General features: G+C 41.7%; 1 protein-coding gene across 6 annotated transcripts in view; it reads left to right on the plus strand.

Moving 5' to 3' along the window:
- Nucleotides 1-231: 231 nt before the first annotated feature.
- The window catches only part of ADAM23 (ADAM metallopeptidase domain 23), a 188,966-nt gene continuing 164,337 nt past the window's right edge, over nt 232-24,860 (plus strand). For all 6 annotated transcript variants that reach the window (XM_060411249.1, XM_060411248.1, XM_015093509.4 and 3 more), the window contains exons 1-2: nt 232-645; nt 1,743-1,960. In XM_060411249.1, coding sequence (XP_060267232.1) covers nt 432-645; nt 1,743-1,960 — 432 coding nt within the window. In that variant the 5' untranslated portion in view covers nt 232-431. The remainder of the gene's footprint in view (nt 646-1,742; nt 1,961-24,860) is intronic.

The following is a 24,860-nucleotide window of genomic DNA, read 5'->3' on the forward strand; positions in this document are numbered from 1 at the left end:
GTCCCGTGCCAGGGAACAGCATCAGCACCAGCATCAGCATCGGCATCGGCATCGGGACGCGGAGCCGCGCTCGGGCGCGCTCTCGAGGGCGGGGAGCACGCCCGCGCCACTCGCGTCCGCGCGCAGCCTCAGCATCCTCAGCCCCCGCAGTCGCTGGAGCTGCCGCGCCCGCCGCAGGGAGGGCGGAGCATCTGGGGAGGCTCCAAGTTGGCGGAGCGACTGGGAACCCCCGGACTCTTCAGCGGCCGCCCGGGGAGGGGCTGAGAGGCGAGCAAGGGAGGGGGCGCCGCCCAGCCCCTAGCCTGGACCCCCTGTCCGCGGCCGCACCATGCGCGGCGAGCCGGCGTGACCGGCTCCACCCGCAGCCTCCCCTGCAGCCTAGACCCGCGCTCTCGCTGGCCACACCAAGCGGCGCCCGGGAGCTATGAGCCATGAAGCCACCCGGCAACAGCTCCCGGCGGCCACCCCTGGCGGGCTGCAGCCTTGCCCGAGCCTCCAGCGGCCCCAGCGGCGGCTCCGCCGCCCCGGCGCCCATCCGCGCCCTGGCCCGCGCGCCTCCCTGCTGCCTCCTGCTCGTCCTTTTCCTGCTGCCTCCACTCGCCGCCTCGTCCCGGCCGCGCGCCTGGGGGGCTGCTGCACCCAGCGGTGGGTATGGCCCCGGTGCCCTTTGCATCGCCTTGCCCAACGGGCCCTGCAGAAGAAAGCGAAGGGCGCGCGGGACCGTGCGCTCCGGACGCGTCCAGGGCTCGGCCTTTCCAAGCCTCCCTGCCTGTCCACCTCTCTCATTCTCAAACCCGCGTTCACTCCAGTTCACTTTTTGAAGTCCATTTTTTGTTGCAGTCACTAAATTACTGCCGGAAGGTATTTAGTGGATGCGGGGCCTCTAATTGATTTCTGTGCAACTTGGGGAGACCGGTGGACGGGAGATGCAGCGAGGGAGCAAGTTTTTTTCTCGGGTGGTGGAGCCTGAACGCGAATGCGGGAAGATGTGATGAGAACCGTGCTAATGTATCTTTTTAGATTGCCTAGTGGGTTTATTCACTGCTGTTGGAATTATAGGTGGGGGAGGGAAACCGGGGCTCTAAACCTTTGGCTTGTGATTTCTCAAAATGCTTATTATTATCATGAACAATTAAGATAATGTAATGTTCACTACATTGATGACGGAAAACCAGTGAGAGCAGAAACCTGGCCAAAGCAGGAAAATGAAATTGGAAAGCGGCCAGCCTCTGCATCCCTTTCTGGCAAAGGGTTTTTTCTCATCTCAAAGTTAAAAGAAAAAGGAATTGTCCATTTTGTTTAATGAGTCAATCAACATTCAGTGTTCAAGAATTCAACACTCAAGTTATCTTAGGAGTATTCTTAGCTCTCAGGTGGGATACTGCTAGTCGGAGTCCCATTGAGCTTCTGCAGAAGCCGAAAGGGTGGAGATGAGGGTCAAGAACCACTGAGCATGTTTGTTTAATGACCCTGCCTTCAAGTCCATTCTCGCCCACCCACATATTTAGACATATAGATTTAAGACTATAAACAGTACATTGTTGTATATGCCTTATTGGCTATTAACCTATCCAGACCATTTCATTGTGGCAATTACTTGCTTTCCTGTGTCTCTACTCCTTATATGCTTTTAAGTAGAAAACTTTGGTTTTGCAATTAATGGAAAAAATGCATTGTAGTACTTATGTATTGATAGGGTACTTGTGTGTTTGTCTATGTTTGTGTCCTCCCCCCCACCCCAGCTCCGTATTGGAATGAAACTGCAGAAAAAAAATTGGGAGTCCTGGCAGATGAGAACAACACATTGCAACAGAATAGCAGCAGTAATAGCAGTTCCAGCCATGCAATGCAGAAAGAAATCACCCTGCCTTCAAGACTCATATATTACATCAACCAAGACTCGGAGAGCCCTTACCATGTTCTTGACACAAAGGCAAGACACCAGCAAAAACATAACAAGGTAGGCAGGGACTGGGTATGCAAAAGTGGCTGCTGTGAAGAGTTGTCCTTTGATTTGATTTTCTGCCAGAATCTGATTTTACAAATTTTACTGCAGCATTTTATTAGGAAACCAATTAATGATAGGGGAGAAGCTGAAGGGATTTCACCTGGAATCTACTTGGATAGGGTTGCTGTTTCTCTTTCCTTTCTAACTCTAAACTGAAATTGGAATTTTCTTAAGGCCTTATAAGTTTAACAGCTGAAATGTGGTCCATTTTTCTTGTAGGTGCATTGAACACTGAACAGTAGTTAAACCAATATGTTGATAGTCCTGACTTTTATCTGTGAGGCTTTATGTAAGGGTGCAGTATTCTACCTCCCATGATGAAAACTGCTTTCAGTCTGCACCCAGAAAATTGCTATAAGAAGCTGTTGGGCCGTAGATTTCGCATCTACACTTTCACTTAGAAATCGAGTCATTAAGTTTAAACAACCTATTTCTTTAGTTAGTCAATACTTTTTTTTTGGTTATATTTTCAGTAGGTAAATAATATGACATATTGAAGGATTATGGTGAATATAAACGAACAGTTTATGTAACTCAAAAATCAGTTCTTTCAAGACTTTATCTGTCTTGTTCATTGTGAGCAGTTGCTTTACTTTGGTTCAGAAAGTGTCACTGATTTTTTTAAAAAAGCATTCAGTGGAAGATGAAGGTGCATAATATTCAAAGAGTTTAAGGAATCTTTTTTTTTTCCTGCTAACTAGTCATTATTTGAGTTAATAATATTTTGGACCCCAAGCAGATTTCTATAATGGATTATCAGTGCCTTTTTCTTTATTAGCAACAGAAAATAGAGTTTCTGTGTTAAATATTTTACTTTGGACTTGTCAGGGAGGAAGAAAACTTTCTTCTAGCTTTCTAGGTTCTTCTCGCTGGTCCAAATATTAAATTGACATGAGTTTGATTAACAAGAGAAAATGAAATTTACTTTCATATGTATACATGTGCGGGTCTGAGGCCCCTGCATACCTCAGAGGGTCAGAGACGGAAAGATAAAATGAGGCATATATACCATCTTAAGCTAAGGAATGGCATAGGGCCCTGGAGCTTCCAGGGACAGGAGGGTCATTCATAAGATGATAAAAAGAGTGGATGGTTGGTAATTAGATGTTTGCTGGCCATATAGATGGGGCCACTTAGCTAAAATTTATCTCTGGTAATAAATCTTTTCTGGGAAAAATCCTCAATTTAAATTCTTCTGAGTTGTTAAGGGAGGAGCAGTGGCTTCTCTTGAACTTGCAGGGTCTTGATTGCACCTTTAGCTCAAAATAATCCTGATGCAAAAGTGACACATTGTGGGGGAAGTGGTTCTGAACACCTACAGATTATACTTGTTCAGTTGAGAAGAGCAGTCATTTTCTAAACATCTGGAACTTAAGGAAAGTAGATGGTTTGCATCATTCCTTTCCTTAGTTTTCTAAAATTTGGGTAACAGTATTTATTCCCATTTTCCAAATGGGGAGTTAGACATTTAAGGCCATCAGATGACTTTCCGTGACTGTAAAACCACCAACATAAAATTCAAGGGGCCTGAATATTTAATATTTACAGGTCAGGTTTCTGAGAAAATGCATCCTTCATATAAGATGTTATTGGAGAAGTTAACTTTGCTTCACGTTGCTGTGAAGTGGCTGCTCCCCACCTTAGCTGAGGTGCAGGGGTCTCTATACTCACAGCCCTTTTCCCAGCTGCTTGTATGTAACTTGGTGGGTTGACTCCTGGATCTTGTCTACCCATTTGTCTTGTTGGTAGGAGGAGTGGGTGAGTCTTCAAGGAAGAAAAAGTTCCTCTTGGTAAAGACACTGAGGCCAATTTTATGGTTTTCCTACTAATTAATAAGATCTTCTATAGTTTGGTGACAAGTTCTCAAACTCACCAGTGCCTTTTGCATAGGGTGCTGGAGGAAGAAAAAAATAAATGGCCAGAAAGTCTATTTTAAAGAAGTTCTCTTGAGTTGAGATGAAGAAAACTTTAGGGAAACTTTTTTTTTTTTTTAAACAACTGAGGTATTGTTGGCTATGGCTGACTCCTGTCTTTGTTTGGTGGGACTTGGTTTGACTACAATATATCAGAAGTTTTATGATAATGAGGTTGTTAAAACTTTACCCACCGCTCATATAGAGGAATGGGTTTCCCAGATGGTGATAGTGGTAAAGAATCTACCTGCCAATGCAGGAGACGAAGAGATGTAAGTTCGATCCCTGGGTTGGGAAGATCCCCTGGAGGAGGGCATGGCAACCTGCTCCAGTATTCTTGCCTGGAGAATCCCATGGACAGAGAAACCTAGCAGGCTCCGTAGGGTCCATAGGGTCATAAAGAGTTGGACATGACTGAAACGACTTAGCATGCATGCACTCATGTACACATGCAGAGGAGTAGATTTCTCACTGTGGAGCACATACTTGCTTTTGGAAGGATGTTACCTCTATTTCCACCGCTCTTGGTGGTTGAGTTTCTCCTATCTTCAAAACAGATGTTTATGCAAAAATTACATTTGAAAACATTTTCTACTTATTAGTTTGACTCAACAAGTATTTGTAGCACTGTTCTCATGTGCAAAGTAGTATGCTAAAGATTCAGAGATAAGAGATAAGGAGAACAAGGATGAACAAGACATGGTCTGTCTTCTAGGAGATGCAAAAACGAGGTCAGCAAGATTCCAAACAGTGCTCTTGGACAGGTGTAAGCAGTGTTCTTCCTGTATGGTGGTTTCGCTGAAATTTCCCTTTGTGTCCTGTGATTTCCCCTGTGCTTCTGTTTTGAAGCGTCTCTCGAACTCGTTGAGAAACAGTGTTCCATATGTTTTCTGCTAGATCTTTGGCTGACTTACCTAACATAGTGATGGGAGATGCATGTCAATCCAGCAGCTTTCAAATGCTTCAGTAAGAGAGAAAGTATACAATTTCCTTATTTTTGCCTTTATAAGAAGTTTTGATTTTAATATCTGTGTATTTTGCACCTTTTTTCCTCCCCTGATTTCATTGCACTCAAGCACATTTTAATGAATGTCTTAGAAATGCTGAATCACTGTGCCATTCTCCTGGGTCCCTAGATTGGGGGATAGAGGTGGAGAGGGAGATTTCCAGATAAAGATTGCAAGGCAGAGCCCCGTATTTACTTCCTAAATATTCAGAGTTGACCAGGCGCTACTACTTTACAGCTGTGAAAGTTACAATGTTTGTTAACTCTTTCAAAATCAGTAAGTTTAAAAGCAGACTGTGCAAAGCACTGCTGTTAACACTAGTGTTTTTGAAAATCTTAAAGTTTTCTCTGTCAAAGATGGTTTAGGAATCCTTTTATCTCTAGATAGGGTTTTGTGTAACTCACCGTCCAAACTGTGACATTTTTTGAGAGTGAAAATAGGTGCACCTGGTAATTATGCCAGGATAATTGGCCTGAACCTAGATGGTTCAGGGCGGACTGGAAACTTGGTTACCTCAGACCTAAGTAATAATATTCCTTGATTTTTGGAATTTACCCAAATTCAAGTGTTTTTAGAGACAGCATTATTTTCTGATGATTTATTGTAATTTTTTTCTTACTAACTAGGAAGTTAGTTTACCACCATGTGGAAGTAATAGGGTCTGAATTGGAAACATAGTTTTGCTGTGTTATCAAGACTTTTCTTTACTTGTAGAGACTTTTATAAGCATAAATGGAATTTATGATTACTAAACACAAGCATTTTATCAACCATTCATTCAGTTTATTGATAAAATATACATTTGAAAAGGAAAATAATCCATTTAGATAAATAAATAAATTAATTAATAGATAATCCTATGAGATCTGTTTCTGAGAAAGTTAATGAATCTGTAGAGGAAGAAAAAGAACTTTTCTTCTACTTTTCAAGATTCTTGGCTGAGACACACCCTGTGATTAAAGACAGGTTAATAGGAGAAAAATAGAAGTTTAACACCATAACACTATAATATCAATAGGTAATAGTTGTGTTTAATAATGTGTATGTCTTCTGTGTGCATGGGAGAGACGGAATAAAACTGAGTAACTTTGAAATCGCCCAGCCATCAGCTTAAATAACTGTCCTGCTGAAGATCAGCTGTTGGGGACTGGGGAGCCACTGATGGGAGGCTGTCAGGAAAAGCACAGTAAACGAGGGTAAGATTGTATGCAGATTTAAATTGTTGCCTTTTACGCTGATTAAGTGTTTCTGGCATCTTTGAGCATCTTCCTCTTTCCGGTATGGAGAGGGAAACACCTTATAAATAGAGATTTCTTATACATATAAATGTCTCTTACAAAAGAGTAACTTCTGCTTGGTTTACAGAGCTTCTCCTGTGTCTGGTGTTTCTTAAAAATAACCAGCCTAAAATAATGTTTATGCCAAAGAGGCATATTTTGGGATAGTATATTCTGCTCCCCTTCAAATCCTTTCCTGAAACTTGCCTTTAGTCAAAATACTTGCCTTGAATCCTACTTTTTTAGGATTCTTTTCTCTTGCAGTTGGGAAGGGATGGAACGGGTACATTATGGACAACACAGGTTCTGGGGGAAGATGAAAGTCATCTCCTTGGCTCAGTTTTTTGTTACCTTCCCTGCTGTGTTGAAAGTGTTAGTTGCTCAGCCATGTCTGACTCATTGCAACTGTATGGACTGTTGCTCACTGGGCTCCTCTGTTCTTGGGATTCTTCAGGCAAGAATATTGGAGTGGGATGCCATGCTCTTCTCCAGGGAAATCTTCCTAGCCCAGGGATCGAACCTGGGTCTCCCACATTGCAGGCAAATTCTTTACTGTCAGAGCCACCAAGTCAGGAATATCCTCTGGAGGAGGGCATGACACCCCATCCCAGTATTCTTGCCTGGAGAATCCCAGGGGAAGAGGAGCCCGGTGGGCTACAGTCCATAAGGTCGCAAAGAGTCGGACACTACTAAAGTGAATTAGCACGCACACACGCAATGACCCTCATTACTGTGTTGAGGGGTTGGAGCTGGTGTATTGAATTAAGAACATACAGATTATGACCTGTTCAATGAGGGGGCTCAAGCCACCCACATGGTTTGGCTAGTAACTCCCTCAGCATCCAGGCTCCCACTTCAGGGAAGTGTAATCAATTAAGTCATTTGGATTGAAAGCACAGTTTCAGTATACCGTGCAAAGGAAGCAGAGTCACAAGATTATTACTTACAGATCCTAGAAAGGGTTGTTGGGCAGTGAATGAGAAGGAGGTGGGGAAGGAAAGTCCATTGTCCCAGGTCATCAGTGAACAAAAGATAGAGAGGGTAGCAAGCACCTATCACTTATAAGGTGGTTGAGTCAGAGTTCACTAACTGTTCCCAGGCTTACCTCTAAGTGATTATTATTATTATTATTTTAATATTTTTTATTTGGCTGCACGAAGTCTTAGCTGAGGCATGCGGGATCTAGTTCCTTGACCAGGAATTGAACTCAGGCCCCTTGTGCTTTGAAAGTGCTGAGTCTTAGTCACTAAGTGATTATTTTGAAGGCATCTGTGGAAAGCAAAGAGGGACTTTTGGTGGGAATCCCAAAGTCAGATTTTTATCTAAATGTCCAGACCCTGGGTGTGAGCAGGATTTTCATTCTGTAAAATGCCCCAGCAATAACCCAGAAAAACAGAAGTTGTTTTTTGTCACACCTATTCCCACCACCCCAGGGTGACTAGAAAGGTTTAAGTGGCTTTAGATCTCCATGGTTATTCTTACTGCCTGCTCTGCTTCAGGACAAGGCTGGTTCCACATTTCTTGACCATCCAGAAGCCAGCTGCTCCATTGCTCTGGGTGTGGGACAGTGGAAACAAATACAGTGTCCTCAGAACTGATAGTGTGACCACTACTAGGTTATTTGGTAAAACTGACTTTGGTATTGGCCTCAGTGGCCTTCCCACATTTTCTAGGTCTTCCTAAGCAGTCATTACAAAATTGTAATACACAGAATTCAGGCCTGTAATGGTTTTCCTTATAATGCCTGGCATATAATAGGCTGTCAGTAAATATCTGTTTAATGAACTGATGGTTGAACACTCCTCTGTTAGAAAGAGCGCAGTGCTTTCTGTGAAATTTCATGTTATAATTAAATTGACATTCAAAAGAGCCTGAAGTTACTGTTAAGTATTTTTGGCACGGTGACAGAGCAGCCAGAGACAGAATTTTGGTCTCGAGTTATTAGCACTGCATAAATTGCACTTATATTACCTAAAATTGTGAGAATATTTGTATTAACAGTTCTTAGATTATTCCTGTCCCTGTCATTCACCGTTAATGTGGATAATCACGAGCTGACTGTGTGGGAGATTTTGTCATTGCAACTGGTTAGTTCTCAATGGTGGAGCCCAAGGTGTCCACTCATATAGTTTCCAGTCAATCAGATTTACATCTGTGAGGTGTTCAGTTCCATTGGGTTAATGCCTGTTTTGACTTTGGGAAAAGCAAGGAAGAGAACTACTCAGTCCCTCCCTTTGCTCTGACTTGCTGGACATCAGCAACAAGGCAGCTGGCGGTGTGTGTGTGGTTCCTCTCAGAGTATTGCTGATTGTAGGAAGAAAGGGCTGCAGGGACTCAGGAAAGTCAGAGGAAACCTCAGCCAGGAAGAAATGATGGAGCTGGTCCTAGAGACCAACTAGGAGACAAGTTTTCAGGAGATGGAGAGAATGGAGAGGTGCAGAGGGGCCCACAGTCAGCAGCTTTGGGGAGAGAAGTGAGGTGAGTGTGAGAAGGGGAAATCCAACTGTGGGAGATTTAAAAGAAACAGGTGTTATCATTGCATTCATGTTGCTGTTTAGTTGCTAAGGTATGTCCAATTTTTGGTGCAACCCCAAGGACTGTAGTTCCCCCAGGTTTCTCTGTCCATGGGATTTCTCAGACAAGAATACTGAGTGGGTTGCCATTTCCTTCTCCAGAGGATCTTCCCAACCTAGGGAGCAAACTCGCGTCTCCTGAATTGGCAGGCAGATTCTTTACTGCTGAACCACAAGGGAAGCTCATTACATTCAGAGTCAACTTAAAAAAGACTCACTTAATTCCTCCGGAAATCCGGTAATGGACATGTTTATAGAGGCAATAGTTGAGAATTATTAGTAGTAGTACAAACAGCTAGTGCATGGCTGACAGAGTCAGGATTCAAACCCAGGTCTTACCCTTTCCAGAGGCCAGGCTGGAGAGAGACTTGGGTGTGTTGGGCATGGCAGGTGGCCAAGGGGAAAGGCTATGAAGACTGTGAAGAGATCAAGCATTTTAATTTATTTTGTGTCAAATGGTTCAGTTTTGACAAGTCCAGAGGTGAGCGTGTGACTGGTTGAACGTTGAAGGCCAGTTCTTGGCTCCTTAGGGAACTTGTCTTCCAGTGGGAGGAGACAGACTGTAAACACAGTAGCAACAACAGCGCAAAGATTTCAGGTATTGACAAGTGCTTGAAGAAGATGAAATGGCACATGTGGTAGAGAATCGTGGGTGGGGTGGTTGCTCTTGGCGAACTGGAAGATTGGGCCTATGGTCTTGGGTGGGAGTAACTTACCTACTGTGGCTTCTCTTTAGATGGGGTGGGTGAGTGCTGTTTCAGTGCCCCCCAGCCCCATCCTTGCTGCCAAATACCTACCTGTCCTTCTGTTACTTGCTGGGCACTTGGAGGAGTTTGAGTTTGGACCCTAGTCTTTGATTCTTCTCTCCCACAAAGTCTGAACCATTTTTGATCAGTTCACCTTGGTTTGATTTGATAGCCACAGTGCTTTCCATGGTAGGATTTCCCAGGTGGCACTCGTGGTAAAGAACCCACCTCCCAATGCAGGAGATGCAAGAGATGCAGGTTTGATCCATGGGTTGGGAAGATCCCTTGGAGGAGGGCATAGTAACCCACTCCATGGGGTGGAGAATCCCATGCAGAGAGGAGTCTGTGGGCTATGGTCCTTAGGGTTGCACATGACTGAGTTGGACATGACTGAAGTGACTTAGCACACATGCTTTCCACGGTAAGTCATGCCCTTCAAAGTCTTGCTTCATCCTGTGTCCCTACATTATATTTTCCACTCTTTCTGTTCCTGGGTTGGCTCCTTCCTGATAACTATATAACTACTGTGTCATTCTGTCTTCACTTACTCTCAGGTTTTGTTAACAGATTATAGGCCACTGTTGTCTCTTTTGTTGTTGTCAGTGTTCAGTCTCTCAGTAAGGCCTGACTCTTTGCCACCCCATGGACTGCAGCTCGCCAGGCTTCCCTGTCCTTCACCATTTCCCGGAGCTTGCTCAAACTCATGTCCATTGAGTCACTGATGCCATCCAACCATCTCATCCTTTGTCGTCCCCTTCTCCTCCTGCCTTCTATTTTTCCCAGCATCAGGGTCTTTTCTAATGAGTCCGTTCTTTGCATCAACTGGCCAAAGTACTGGAGCTTCATCTTCAGCATCAGTCCTTTCAATGAATTATCAGAGTTGATTTCCTTTAGGATTAACTGGTGTGATCTCCTTGCAGTCCAAGGGACTCTCCAGAGTCTTCTCCAACAACACAGTTCAAAAGCATCAATTCTTTGACGCTCAGCCTTCTTTATGGTCCAACTCTCACATCCATACATGATTATTGGAAAAACCATAGCTTTGATTAGGCAGATCTTTGTCAGCCAAGTAACTGTCCTCTCCAAAGCCAGTCATAAAATAATAAGGAGCATTTATTTGCTCATTGGCTTTGCCCAGGGACTTCCCTGGTGGCTCAGATGGTAAAGCGTCTGCCTACAATGCTGGAGACCTGGGTTCAGTCCCTGGGTCTGGAAGATCTCCTGGAGAAGGAAATGGGAACCCACTCCAGTATTCTTGCCTGGAAAATCCCATGGACGGAGGAGCCTGGTAGGCTACCGTCCATGGGGTTGCAAAGAGTCGGACACGACTGAGCGACTTCACCTTCACTTTTGCCCGGCGTTGGTGGCATCACCCAGGCTGCGGGTAAAGTCGCACAGGGCCAGAGCTGTCCTGGCTGCCTTGCTCATGTTTCTCAGTGGTACCACTGTTTTCTCAGCCACCTGAGAGTGAACCTTGGGAGTCATCGTTGACTCTTTTCTCTCCTTCATCTTCTGTCTATAAGTAGTCACATATTAAGTCTTGACGTTTCTCCCCAAATCCATCCTTGCCTCCTCTTCTGTATTGTGTTCTTGTCATCGCCTCTTGTCTCTCTTTTTCTCTCTGTCAATCCATCAGCCCCAGTGCTGACAGATTAATCTTCCTGGAACACTTAGTGCATCACATGACTCCTTTTATCCACATGCAGCAAGCATGATTTCAGCTGATGAATTTTCCTTGTGGGATGAAGAAGAGAAAGTGAAGTGCTCTGGAAGAGAGCTGTTGCCCCTGCACCACCCTCCCTCTTCTGAATCCTACACATTTGCTGGTCTTTTCTCCTTTCAGCATTTCTCCAGGCCTCTTTTAACCCAAAAGTCAGTCCATGGCAGGAGTTAATTTTGTCCAGATGATTCCATTCATATCCATGCAAACTCTGGGTCTTATTACGGAAAACCCTTGTGTGTGTATATGTGTTGGTTGCACAGCTGTGTCCAACTCTTTGCCACACCATGGACTGTATCCCACCAGGCTCCCCTGTCCATGGAGTTCTGCAGGCAAGAATACAGGACTGGGTAGTGATTCCCTTTTCCAGGGGATCTTCCCGACCCAAAGATTGAACCCAGGTCTTATGCGTTGTCTGAGCCAGAGAAGCCCCAAGGGAGCTAGTTATGGAAAACCCTTGTGATCAGTGGCAATAACTCAAACTGTCAGTAATGTGTTCTTGACCTATTTTTTTAGGTTCAAATACCTAAATTTGCAGGTTAAATTCCTGCTTCAGAAGGTTCTTCCTCTCCGTCTTTAAGATCTGAATAATTAATTGCTCCTAGAGAATATGTTTTCAGAATGAAAATATTTTATTCCTTTCAAAAATGTATGTAATCATAAGGCTTTATTCAAAGTATTCAGTTCACAAATGACGTGGGTATCTGTAGTTTTATGGAAACCTCATTCATTCACAATACACAGAGCCTCTTAATTTTGCAATTTTACAAAGGAGCTTTTGTGTTTAGAATTTATATAAATTCAGTACAATTTAAATCAAATCCAGTGCTAGGAATTCTATTATGAAAGGGTGGATTCAGTTATCATATTTTAGTTAGAATAATGAGAAGTTAAAAACAATTACGTTCGTTCACAGCAAATCAAGATACGGTTTTTGTGTCTCAAGAGAAAATGAGAGGTGTGTCCTCCATCGTTGGTTACCAAGTACAGACACAGCCAGACTGGGAATTATGTTCCAGATAAGGTTTTGTAGTACAGGTGTCTTCTTTGGCTCAAGAGTAGACAGAGGTTACTTTCCTCATCTGGAGCATTGCAAATTAATGAATTCAAGATCTATGTTCAAATCTATTGTGACAAATGTTTGTCAACGAGAACTGCCTCAGTGCTAAATGTTCTCAAAGCTTTCTATTTAGACATAGAATGGATAGAAATATGTATCCAAGTATCTCTTCTACTGATAGACATGAATTACAGAGAGTTAAGTTAAACAAACCAATGAACAGAGAAATACAAGTGGGACCCCATAACCAGTGATCATATTGCTCTTTAGCTTTGATTTGTTATTATATAGCTGGGGACATTCATCTCTTTTTTATTTGCATGGCAGTGTCCACATGAGGGAGTCATTCTGGCATGTTTTAAACCTTTTGTGGATAGGAAGAACAAGATAATCACACACTCCTAGATCTTCTTCTGCCCTCAGTGGGGCTAAAGATTAAGTGTATGAGTCAAATCTAAGCATAACGAAAGACGTATCATATAAAACAGTCCAGAGCCATGAAGACATTGATTTTTTGAGCATCTTCTTGAATTCCAGTATCTGTTCCAGTGCTGTTGCTGCTGCTTTTTTTTAACTGTGGATGTTCAGGAATTTGCTGTATCAAGTTGTAGTCTGGATCACTTAGCTGGGTGCTTTGTATTGTCTTTTGATTGTTAACAGGCCTGCTAATACCATAATACTATAATATCGATAGTTAATAGTTGCGTTGCAGATGGGCTCCAGTAATAATATAAACCAGTCAACATTTAGATTATTCTTCCCACCTGCATGTGCCTCCTTGCTCTTCACTTTCTCAGCATTAAATCAACCTGCACTCATTCTGCAGTACACTGGTAGTAACACATATAATACTCATTTTGCAGTGAACCTGAACAGTTTTATTGGGCATTTTCATATCTATAATCTCTCATGGTCCTCAGAGCAATAACACAAGTTTTTCTTTTACTAGATGATTATTATTTCTGTGCATGAGAAAACTGAATCCAAAGAGGCCAGATCAGTTACTCTAGGTCTTGAATTATTGGTATGACCAGAATGATCAGAACCTTGGTCTGTAGACTTTTAGGCCCTTGTTCTCTTCGCTTAGCACATCTGGAGTTTGGGTTTGACTGGGGAAGTTTACAACCTTTTTAGACACTTTTCATCTCAATAATAAGGGCCTATGAACCAGGGCTTCCCTGGTGACTCAGATGGTAAAGAATCCGCCTGCCATGCAGGAGATCTGGGTTTGATCCCTGGGTTGGGGGTTGGGCAGATCCCCTGGAGGAGGGCATGGCAACTCACTCCAGTATTCTCGCCTGGAGAATCTCCATGGACAGAGGAGCCTGGCGGGCTACAGTCCATGGGGTGGCAAAGAGTCAGACACGACTGAGCGACTAAGCACAGCACACACAGCACAGCACGTGAACCAGTCACACACCAAGGATTCACAACCACATGCATCTCCCCTGGTCTTCCTCTGCAACCAGTTGGTTTTCTTAACATTTTTTTTTTCCTAAATGAACTCCAGATAAACAATCTTGTTGAAAATGCTGTCATTTTAATATATTTTCATTATCTGCTTACCTTTGCTTATTGATCTTCCTTAATTTCTTTATTCCTCTATTAGATTCTCCTTCTGCCTTCTTTACTGAACAAGGGAGTTCTTGCTGGACATTTCCAAATCACGTGTCGGACATTTGACTGTTCTATGAGAGCCTTTTATTTTTTAGTATTTTAAAATATTTTTTAATATAGTAGTGTGCATGCAGCCTGAAGAAGTAGGTCTTCATAAAGAGCTGAATTTACTAAGAACTGGTTAATTTGCCTTCTTTTCCCCATTAATGCCCAATTTAGATGTTTTACCAGCATGTGATAACCAGTGTTTCTACACAAACATGATATTTCAGTCCTAAGCAGGGAAACTGGTATTTTAATGATCCAGTATAGGCATTTATTTGTGGGATAAATATGATTCACACTAGGCTGTTTAGTGGAGAAGGCAGTGGCAACCCACTCCAGAACTCTTGCCTGGAAAATCCCTTGGAGCAGTCCATGGGGTCGCGAAGAGTCAGACACAACTGAGTGACTTCACTTTCACTTTTCACTCTCATGCATTGGAGAAGGAAATGGCAACCCACTCCAGTATTCTTGCCTGGAGAATCCCAGGGACGGGGTAGTCTGGTGAGCTGCCGTTTATGGAGTCGCACAGAGACGGACACGACTGAAGTGACTTAGCAGTAACAGTAGGCTGTTTAGAGTGTCAGATATTATTTGACTTATCTTAAACTCCTTTCCCATGTAGCAGGGGAAGAATGGTTGGGGAGTCAGGGGTCAGAGGGTCTCTCAGATCTGCTAATACCAGCTATTTAGACTTGGGTAAGTTACTTAGCCTTTCTAAGCTCTAGATTTTTTTTTTTGGGGGGGCGGGTCAATAACATGGACTTAATAATAGTACCCACTCTGGAGGCTATGCTTGGTCAAAATGGTATCACCCACATAAAGTAGTTTGCACAGTGCCAGGCATGTAGGAAGTACTCAGTAAATGTTATCTGTTAATTACTGACTAGGGAATCCAAGCTGTGCTCTTTTATGGACAAACAGTTGTTTTATTAGAAAAGAAGGTGGGTTTAGAAGTAATTATGAGGACATTTGTGGGAAGGGTGATTCTCTGAGTCTTCCTGGTTTTATGGTTGCTGATGAGCTCGACTGATCCACCTCAGATGAGACTAGAGTATTTATGCAAGAATAAATACTCTCGGGGGGCTTCTCAGGCGGTGCAGTTAGTAAGGAATCCACCTGCCAATGCAGGGGACATAGGAGACTTGGGTTTGGTCCCTGGGTTGGGACGATTCCTTGGAGAAGGAAATGGTAACCCACTTCCTGTATTCTTGCCAGAGAAATCCCCTGGACAGAGGAGCCCGGTGGGCTGCAGTCCATGGGATCACAAAGGGTTAGACATGACTGAGCATGCATGTGCTGTCACTAAGTACTCAAGGATGTGATATGATGCCTTGGAGGTTGCCACCCTCTAAACTGCAGTGTGTCTACGTGGTGTTTGTAGTCTGGCAGGTAGAAGAGCTTTCCCTGAACCTTTGCAGTGATTAGTACACTCCAGGGTAGGCTTAGAATCAAGCATTTTGACACAGTTTTTAAGGTGAACTGTTTTCTGTGTCTAATTGTATGTCTGTGTGTGCATGCTCAGTTGCTCAGTCATGTCTGACTTTTTGCGATCCCATGGACTGTAGCCTGCCAGGCTCTTCTATCCATAGGATTTCCTAGGCAATAATCCTGAAGTGGGTTGCCATTTCCTTCTCCAGGGGATCTTCCAGACTCAGGGATGGAACCTGTTCCTCCTGTGTCTCCTGCATTGGCAGCTGGATTCTTTACCACTGAGCCACCTGGAATCCCTAATTATATGTCTATATATCTGTGTATGGCTCAGTGGGGAAATGACCTGCCTGCCAGTGCAGGAGACACAGGAGGCGCAGATTCGATCCCTGAGTCAGGAAGCTCCCATGGATGAGGAAATGGCAACTTGCTCCAGTATTCTTGTCTGAAAAATCCCATGGACAGAGGAGCCTGGCAGGCTATAGTCCAAAGGGTCGCAAAGAGTCGCACACAACTGAACAACTAAACACAAAAACAACATCTCTGTAATTGCCAAAGTCATAGATATGGTGTGGCACCAAATACTGTGTGTAACACACATTCGTATGATAATATCCCTGGAACTGTCCCTGTTGGATATTCACCTTTCTCTCCTCTCCCAAATTCCCCAAACAAGACAAAACCCAAGAAGTATTTTCATTTGCTATTGATAGTTTTCTGGCTTTGGAAAGGAATGCCAACAGTTATAAAATCATAGCAGATAGAATAGTATGTAGTCCTCATAGCCAGAAATATTTAACAGGGTAAAAATATTAGAAATGCAATTCTGTTTTTGTTTGGACCCTGTGATATTATTGAACATGTTATGACCAAGAAGTGAAATTTTGGGCTATGCCTTTTAATTGCCTTAACCAAGTGGAGTTCATACACTGACTCCCCTTCTCTTATAAATCATGGCTAAAAATAGTTAGTGAACTCTTGTTAATTACTATGGTCTGCCCTGTACAATGTAATGGACTTTCATCTCTGTAGAATGTTCAGACCATAGTTAGAGGCATTTATCACTGCTGGGCAGCATAAAAGCAATTACTCGTTCCCTTCAGAACCAGTGGGGCATTGGGATGATACTGTCTTATTTTTGGCTTTGCAGTGGTGCATAAAACATTTTTTTTTGGAAATAGTTAACTATTATTGCTTCCTTTCTAATGAAATATGTCTATATTTTTCTTTTTATTCTTTTATTTGGGACATTAATCCCTTTAAGATCTGCCGATGCACTTTAGGATTATTACTCAGATAGTTTATTTATGAACTATCCTGTCTGCTCATCAGCTCTTATGTTGTTTTTCCATTTTAGTTCTCTGGAATTCCTGGCTCTGCCCTGATGTGTTTGAACACCCTAATGTGATAAATGTTCAGGAGTGTCTTTGATTCATTTCTGTCATATACTTGTTTGTCATGGAACATTTAAGAATTTTAGTTCTTTCACAAACAACATCATCTTCCTTGATAGCCAGACTACATTTCCAACTATTTATCTCACATCTCCACTTGGGTGTCTAAAAGATGACTCAAACTTAACATGTTCAAAGAAGAACTTTTGCTTCTAATATCTCCTACCGCATTGTGCTCCTTCCATGTTCTTCTCATTTGAGTAAATGGAAAATCATCCTCCCAACTAAGCCCTAGAGCCTTTACCCTTCTCTTAAACGTAACTTCAAGCCATCAGATCTTGTTGGTTCTCTCGTCAGGGCTATTTAGAATCTGACCATTTCTCATTGGCTCCACTGATGCCAACCTGGTCTAATCTACCATTACCTTGTATTATTAAAATATCTTTCTACCTCTTAATCCCTACTTGGGTCCAGTTCCTGTCAGTCTGGCTCCAGTCTGTTTTACACTCTTCAGGCATAGTGATTCTTTTAAATACTAATTGGGATCATGTCACTCTTCAGATCAGTAACCTGCAAGGGCTTCCCATCTGTTGCAGAGTGACTTTTTATCTCTCTCAATCATAAAGTAGTCACTGCTAGTAGGAAGTTTTGTATATGTTTTATATACACAGCTTCAGTTCAGTTCAGTCACTCAGTTGTGTCTGCCTCTTTGCGACCCCATGGACTACAGCTTGCCAGACTTCCCTGTCCATCACCAACTCCTGGAGCTGGCTCAAACTCATGTCCATTGAGTTGGTGATGCCATCCAACCATCTCATCCTCTGTCATCCCCTTCTCCTCCCGTCTTCAGTCTTTCCCAGCATCAGAGTCCTTTCCAGTGAGTCAGCTCTTCAGGTCAGGTGGCCAGAGTATTGGAGCTTCAGCATCAGTCCTTCCAAATGAATACTCAGGACTGATTTCCTTTAGGATTGACTGGTTTGATCTCCTTGTAGTCCAAGGGACTCTCAAGAGTCTTCTCTAACACCACAGTTCGAAAATATAAATTCTTTGGCGCCCAGCCTTCTTTGTGGTCCAACTCTGACATCCACACATGACTCCTGGAAAAACCATAGCTTTGACTAGACAGATCTTTGTTGGTAAAGTGATGTCTCTGCTTTTTAATATGCTGTCTAGGTTGTCATAGCTTTTCTTCCAAGGAGCAAGCGTCTTTTAATTTCATGACTGTAGTTACCATCTGCAGTGATTTTGGAGCCCAAGAAAATAAAATCTGTCAGTGTTTCCATTGTTTCCCCATTTATTTGCCATGAAGTGATGGGACCAGATGCCATGATCTTCATATTTTGAATGCTGAGTTTCGAGCCAGCTTTTTCACTCTCCTCTTTCACCTTCATCAAGAGGCTCTTTAGTTTCTCTTCGCTTTCTGCCCTAAAGGTGGTGTCATCTGCTTATCTGAGGTTATTGATATTTCTTCTGTCAACCTTGATTCCACTTGTGCTTTATCCAGCTCAGCATTTTGCATGATGTACTCTGCATATAAGTTAAATAAGTAGTGACAATATACAACCTTAATGTATTCCTTTCCCAGTTTGGAACACAGCTTAGGAAGATTGCTAAGACGTAAGCATCACGCTCACTCGTGGTTTACAAATACTATAATAAGTGGATTTGCCTACTTTGTCCCATTCACATCTTAATTAAATTTTTTTAATTTTTTTCTGTTTTCAAGCCATAGATCGAGCAATTAAAATGGAGCCTTTTTTGTTATAACAATAAAAGTAAGAATAACACCAAAATATATTTATTGACCTTGTGACAAGTTCAAGATTGTACTGTTTAAAAATGCTTTTGATGTGTCAGTGGCTTTCGAAAGATTATACTATATTATTTACAGCAAAAACATAGACGATGCTTCTGAGATCAGCAGACAGTGGGCTGAATGAGAGAAGGGTTATTGCTGTAATAATGAGTGTCACAGTTTTATTTCCATGAAGAGCAGTGCTTTCTTTAGTAGTTTGGGAGATTGCTTGAGGCCAGAGAAGAGGAGCTTCCTTGTGAGGTCAGGAGTCTTCACAGAATTTTTGGAGGGGAACTCTCAATATCAGAGCTAAAGGAAATGGATTGTACTGTAACCATTGGACTTCCTGACAAGTGGATGATCACAGAAAGGTGGGTTTCAGCTGAAGCTCTTGAGAAGAAAATTGCTCAAAAGAAGTATTTGGAAATGTTTTGCTGGAAACTGAGATTTGCTAATTGCTAGATGAATAAAACAAATGGAGAGTAATATTTAAGAGAAAGAAAAAGTAGTTCTGTTTTTGCAAGTTAAATTTCTTTATAGTTGCAAAATAGATATAACATAAACTTTACCATTTTAATCATTTAAGTGTACATTCTGTGGTATTAAGGAGGAAATGGCTACCCACCCCAGTACTCTTGCCTGGAATATCCCATGGACAAAGGGACCTGGTGGGCTAGAGTCCATGGGCCCTCAAAGAGTCAGACATAACTGAGTAACTGAGCACACGAGTTTTATTGTGCAACCATCATCATCATCCGTCTCCATAATGTTTTCATCTTCTCCAGTTGAAGCTCTATAAGTATTTACTCCCTATTCTTCCCTCTCCCTGGCCTCTGGCAACTAGAATCTTACTTTTTATCTCTGCGACTCTGTCTTAGATACCTAATATGATTAGAATCATAACGTATTTGTCTTTTTTTTTTGTGACTGGCTTATACTACTTAGCATAATGTCTTCAGGGTTCATCCCTATTGAAGCATGTATTGGAATTTCTGTTCTCTTTAAGGACGATTAATATTCCACTCTAGACCCAGGTTTGATCCCTGGGTTGGGAAGATCCCCTGGAGTAGAGAATGGCTACCCACTCCAGTACTCTTGTCTGGAGAATTCCATGGGTGTAGGAGCCTGGTAGGCTATAGTCCATGGGGTTGCAAAGAGTTGTAGACGACTGAGTGACTAACACTTTCACTTTTTTCATGCACACAGACACACACACACACCACATTTTGTTTATTCATCAATTTGCTGAAAGATACTTAGACTGTTCTACCTTTGGCTAATGGGAATAATGCTGCTGTGGACATGGATATAGAAATATCTGAGTCTCTGTGTTCAGTTCTTTTGGGTATATACCCAGAAGTGGAATTTCTAGGTCATATGGTAGTTCTATTTTCAATTTTTTGAGGAATTACTATAACACTTTCCAAAGCAGCTTCACTATTTACATTCCTGCCAGCAATTCACGAGCATTCCAGTTTCTCCACGTCCATATCAAAACTTGTTTTCTGTTGTTGTTGTTTTAATAACAGCCATCTTAATTTGTGTGAAGGAGAATCTAATTATGGTTTTGCTTTACATTTTTCTGATGGTTAGTAGTGTTGAACACCTTTTCATTTGCTTATTGACCATTTGTATATTTTTTCTTGGTGACATGACTATTCATTCCTTTGCCTATTTTAAAATTGAGTTGTTTGTTTTCTAGTTGAGTTGTAAGAGTTCTTTACATATTCTGGGTATCAATTGCTACCAGACATATTTTTCTCTTATTCTATGAGCTGATTTTTTTAGTTTTAAAATTTAGTTCTTAATTTTAATGAAGTTCAACTTTTCTATTTTTTCTCTTGTTGCCTGTGCTTTTGGTTTCATAGCCAAGAAACCACTGCAAAACCCAATGTCATTAAGCTTACCCCTGTATTTTCTTCTAAGAGTTTTATGGCTTATGGTTAAGCGTTCAATTCATTTTAAAATAATTTTTGTATATGATGTAAGTTAAGGATCCAGCTTCAGTGTTTTGCATGTGGTTATTAAGTTTGCTTTTTTTTCCCATCACCATTTATTTAAAAGTCTTTTCCGTATTGAATGGTCTTGGCACTCTCGTTGAAAGTCATTTGACAAGCATTTATTTCTGGGCTCTTTAGTCCATTGATCTGTATGTCTGTCTTTCTATCAGTATCATATTGTTTTGATTACTGTTGTTGTTCAGTTGCTAAGTTGTGTCCAGCTCTTTGTGACCCCATGAATTGCAGCATGCCCGGCTTCCTTGTCCTTCACTATCTCAGGAACTATGAGACTTTCAGCTTTGTTCTTTTTCAAGACTGCTTTGACTGTTCAGGGTCCCTTGAAATTCCATATGAATTTTAGGATAGATTTTTAAATTTGTGCAAAAAATATCATTGGAATTTTAATAAGGATTGCACTGAATCTGTAAATTGCTTTGGGTAGTATTGATATCTCAACAGTATTATGTTTTCCAATCCATGAACATGAGATGTTTTTCTATTTATTTGTGTTGTGTTTAGTTTCTTTTTTTATCAGTGTTTCAGTGTTCAGAGTCCAGGTCTTTCATCTGCTTGGTTAAGTTTATTCCTAAATACTTATTCTTTTTGATACTATTGTAAATAGAATTGTTCACTTAGTTCCCATTTAAGATTTTGCATTGTTAATGTATAAAAATGAAACTAAGTTTTGTGTGTTGATTTTTGTATTCTTTAACTTTGCTGAATTCATTAATTAGTTCTAATAGGGTTTTTTCCTTCTTTATTATTTTTTAATCTATTTATTTTAATTGGAGTCTAATTACTTTACAATATTGTAGTGGTTTTTGCCATACATTGACATGGATCAGCCATGTGTGTATATGTGTCCCCCATCCTGAGTCCCCCTCCCACCTCCTGCCCCATCCCATCCCTCTGGGTTTTCCCAGTGCACCGGCTTTGAGTGCCCTGTTTCATGCATCGAACTTGGACTGGTCATTTATTTCACATCTGGTTCAATGCTATTCTCTCAAATCATCCCACCCTTGCCCTCTCCCACAGAGTCCACAAGTCTGTTCTTTACATCTGTGTCCTTTTGCTGTCTCACATATAGGGTTGTTACCATCTTTCTAAATTCCACATATATGTGTTAATATACGTTATTGGTGTTTTTCTTTCTGACTTACTTCACTCTGTATAATAGGCTCCAGTTTCCTCCACCTCATTAGAACTGACTCAAATACTTTTTTTTTTAATAGCTGAGTAATATTCCATTGTGTATGTGTACCACAGCTTTCTTATCCATTTGTCTGCCGACGGACATCTAGGTTGCTTCCATGTCCTGGCTATTGTAAACAGTGCTGTGATGAACGCTGGGGTACACGTGTCTCTTTCAATTCTGGTTTCCTCGGTGTGTATGCCCAGCAGTGGGATTGCTGGGTCATAAGGCAGTTCTATTTCCAGTTTTTTAAGGAATCTCCACACTGTTCTCCATAGTGGTTGTGCTAGTTTGCATTCCCACCAACAGTGTAAGAGGGTTCCCTTTTCTCCACATCCTCTCCAGCATTTACTGTTTGTAGACTTTTTGATAGCAGCCATTCTGACTAGCGTGAGATGGTACCCCATTGTGGTTTTGATTTGTATTTCTCTGATAATGAGTGATGTTGAGCATCTTTTCATGTGCTGTTAGCCATCTGTATGTCTCCTTTGGAGACACGACTGAGTGACTGAACTGAACTGATGATTTACAAACAGAGATAAGTTTATATCTTTTCCACTTAATTTTCATGCCTTTCCCCTTAGTTTTCATGAAAGGCAATGACATTTGTTTCTTTTTCCTATTTAAGTGTTCTGGCTAGAAATTCCAGTACTAAGTTGAATAGAAGTGGTAAAAAGTGGTATGTTTGTCTTATTCCTGATCTTAGAGAAAAAGCTTCCATAAAGTATGATGTTAGCTGTGGATTTTTCATGTGTAGCCTTTGTTATGTTGAGATAGTTTCTTTCTAATGCATGTTTTATCTCCCAGGTTTCTTTAAAAGGGATACCAGAATATGTATGAGTAGAATAATGAATTGGTTGCATATCAGGTGGGCTGTTTTGGACAGTTCACTTACCTGTCTGGATTTAACTTTCTTCATTTCAAAAATAAGGAGGTTGGGTTAGATGAGGAATCTCAAACTTTTGTGTGCACTGGAACTTTCTGGGGTAAGTTGTTGAAAACATTGGAGTTAGTAGTTCTGTATGGAGTCCAGTGGTTTTTTATGTCTCAGGCTATTTTCATGTGGGTGTGTTTGTTCTCTGCAGTCCTTTATCAATTCTAAAATTCTGTAAAGTATTCTTCATTGAGAGGTGACTGGGTTTTCCTAAGAGGTAATGAAATACCGAGATTGGTGGTTGAGTTAGGGATTGTTCATTATTCCAGACAAGGTCTGTGTTTGTGGAGTAGTTGCTTCCTGAGTTTCTGGCATGTTGGAAAAAGACAAGGAATTTTAAAAGGTGGAGTCATTGTTTGAAAGTATGAGAATAGCTGGCTCCAGAAGTAGTTGGCAATTCAGGAAGGAAGAACTTTTGGAAAATGGAGGCAGAAGAGGGCCTAAGGAACAATTTTCCACAAAGAGACTGCTAGTGAGGTCACAGTGTCCTTTGATTTATCAGCAAGAAGTCCTTGGTGGGACAGTTTCTAGTAGGGGAATTCCAAACAGCAGTGCTGGGAATCAGAGGAAAAAAATGTTGCAATAGGTGAAAAACTGATGATCCATTTACATATGTAAACATGCCCACCCTCATGGGCAAGATTTGCGTAAATATTTGTGCAAAGTTAGTCACTGCTCTACTGCATTTATTTATTTAGTCTAAGAATTCAGAGTTCATTAAAAAAATGAAATGGAAAGTTTCTCTCCCATAATTCCCCAAGGGCTGTTAAATTTTTATTTTTAGTTCCCTTAATGTTAAATAATTTATCTCTGCACTATTTTTAGACCCATCAAAAGACATTATCTTTTGCCTGCCTGCTATGAAATGTGAAGACTATATCACACTGTTTTGTGCTTCTTCCTTTCTTTCCTCTACCTCTTGATTTTTACTTCTTACGTTTCAAATTTTCTGGTAGCATTAGCAGGAATGTACAGTTAAAACAGACTTGGAGAGGGAGGGCATAGGTTTAGAATTATGTGGTAAGTTGCTGTCTTCTGCCTCTGGGGAGAACCATGAAGGTCAGCTCAACTACATGTACCTTCCTTTGATGAGCTGTTAACAGCTGCTGCTCAGCATACAAGGGTTTGGAAGGCTGATGGTAAGGGATGGAGGGAAATGTTGTGGAGGAAAAAAGTTGCCTTTTTTCTTCTCCATTATTTTTTAAAGGTGAGAAGGGACCAGAAGATGAAGTGCTTATTAGAATTTTGTTCTGGCTATAATGGCTAACCACTGATGGGTTTTAAATAAGGAAATAACATTATCTGACTTATATTTTAAGAAGATCCTCTGGCAATTTATAGATGGGCTGTAGAGGGATAAGAGTTGCAGGAAGGGGATCAGTTAGGAGATGCTCACAGTTGTCCAGGGCAGAGTCTATGTGGCCCTGCACAAAGATGGTAGCAGAGGAATTAAAAGAAAGTAGTTCAAAGAAGGCAGAGAGCCGAAGAATTGTTTCTTCTGAACTATGGTGCTGGAGAAGACTCTTGAGGGTCTCTTGGAAAGCAAGGAGATCAAACCAGTCAATCTTAAAGGAAATCGACCCTGAATACTCTTTGGAAGGACTGATGCTGAAGCTGAAGCTCCAATACTTTGGCCACCTGATGGAACAGCTGACTCACTGGAAAAGGCCCTGATGCTGGGTAAGATTGAAGACAGAAGGAGAAGAGGGTGACAGAGGATGAAATGGTTGGATGGCATCACTGATTCAATGGACATGAACTTGGGCAAACTCCAGGAGATGGTGAGGGACAGAGAAGCCTGGGGTGCTGCAGTCCATGGCGTTGTGAAGAGGTTGCCAAGGTTGCAAAGGTTGCCAAGACCCACGACTTAGCAACTGAACAACAACAATGACAAAAGTTGATTAGAGATATATTTAGTTGTGGAGCCTTCAGACTGTTGATGTAGGAGTGGGTGAGCTAGAAAAGTCTTGCTAGAATAATAACCTTCCAAAGATGTCCACATCCTAATCCCGAGAAACTGAGTATGTTACCATATGTGGTGGTAAACGGTGGCTCTAATCACTAAATTCTAACATGTGGAGAGGGTTTCCCATAGCAGCAAGCAATTCTCAGGACACAGCAATGTATCTGATACTGCAATTCATTTCAGAC

This window comes from Ovis aries, chromosome 2 (assembly GCF_016772045.2).
Source record: "Ovis aries strain OAR_USU_Benz2616 breed Rambouillet chromosome 2, ARS-UI_Ramb_v3.0, whole genome shotgun sequence".
Lineage (NCBI taxonomy): Eukaryota > Metazoa > Chordata > Mammalia > Artiodactyla > Bovidae > Ovis > Ovis aries.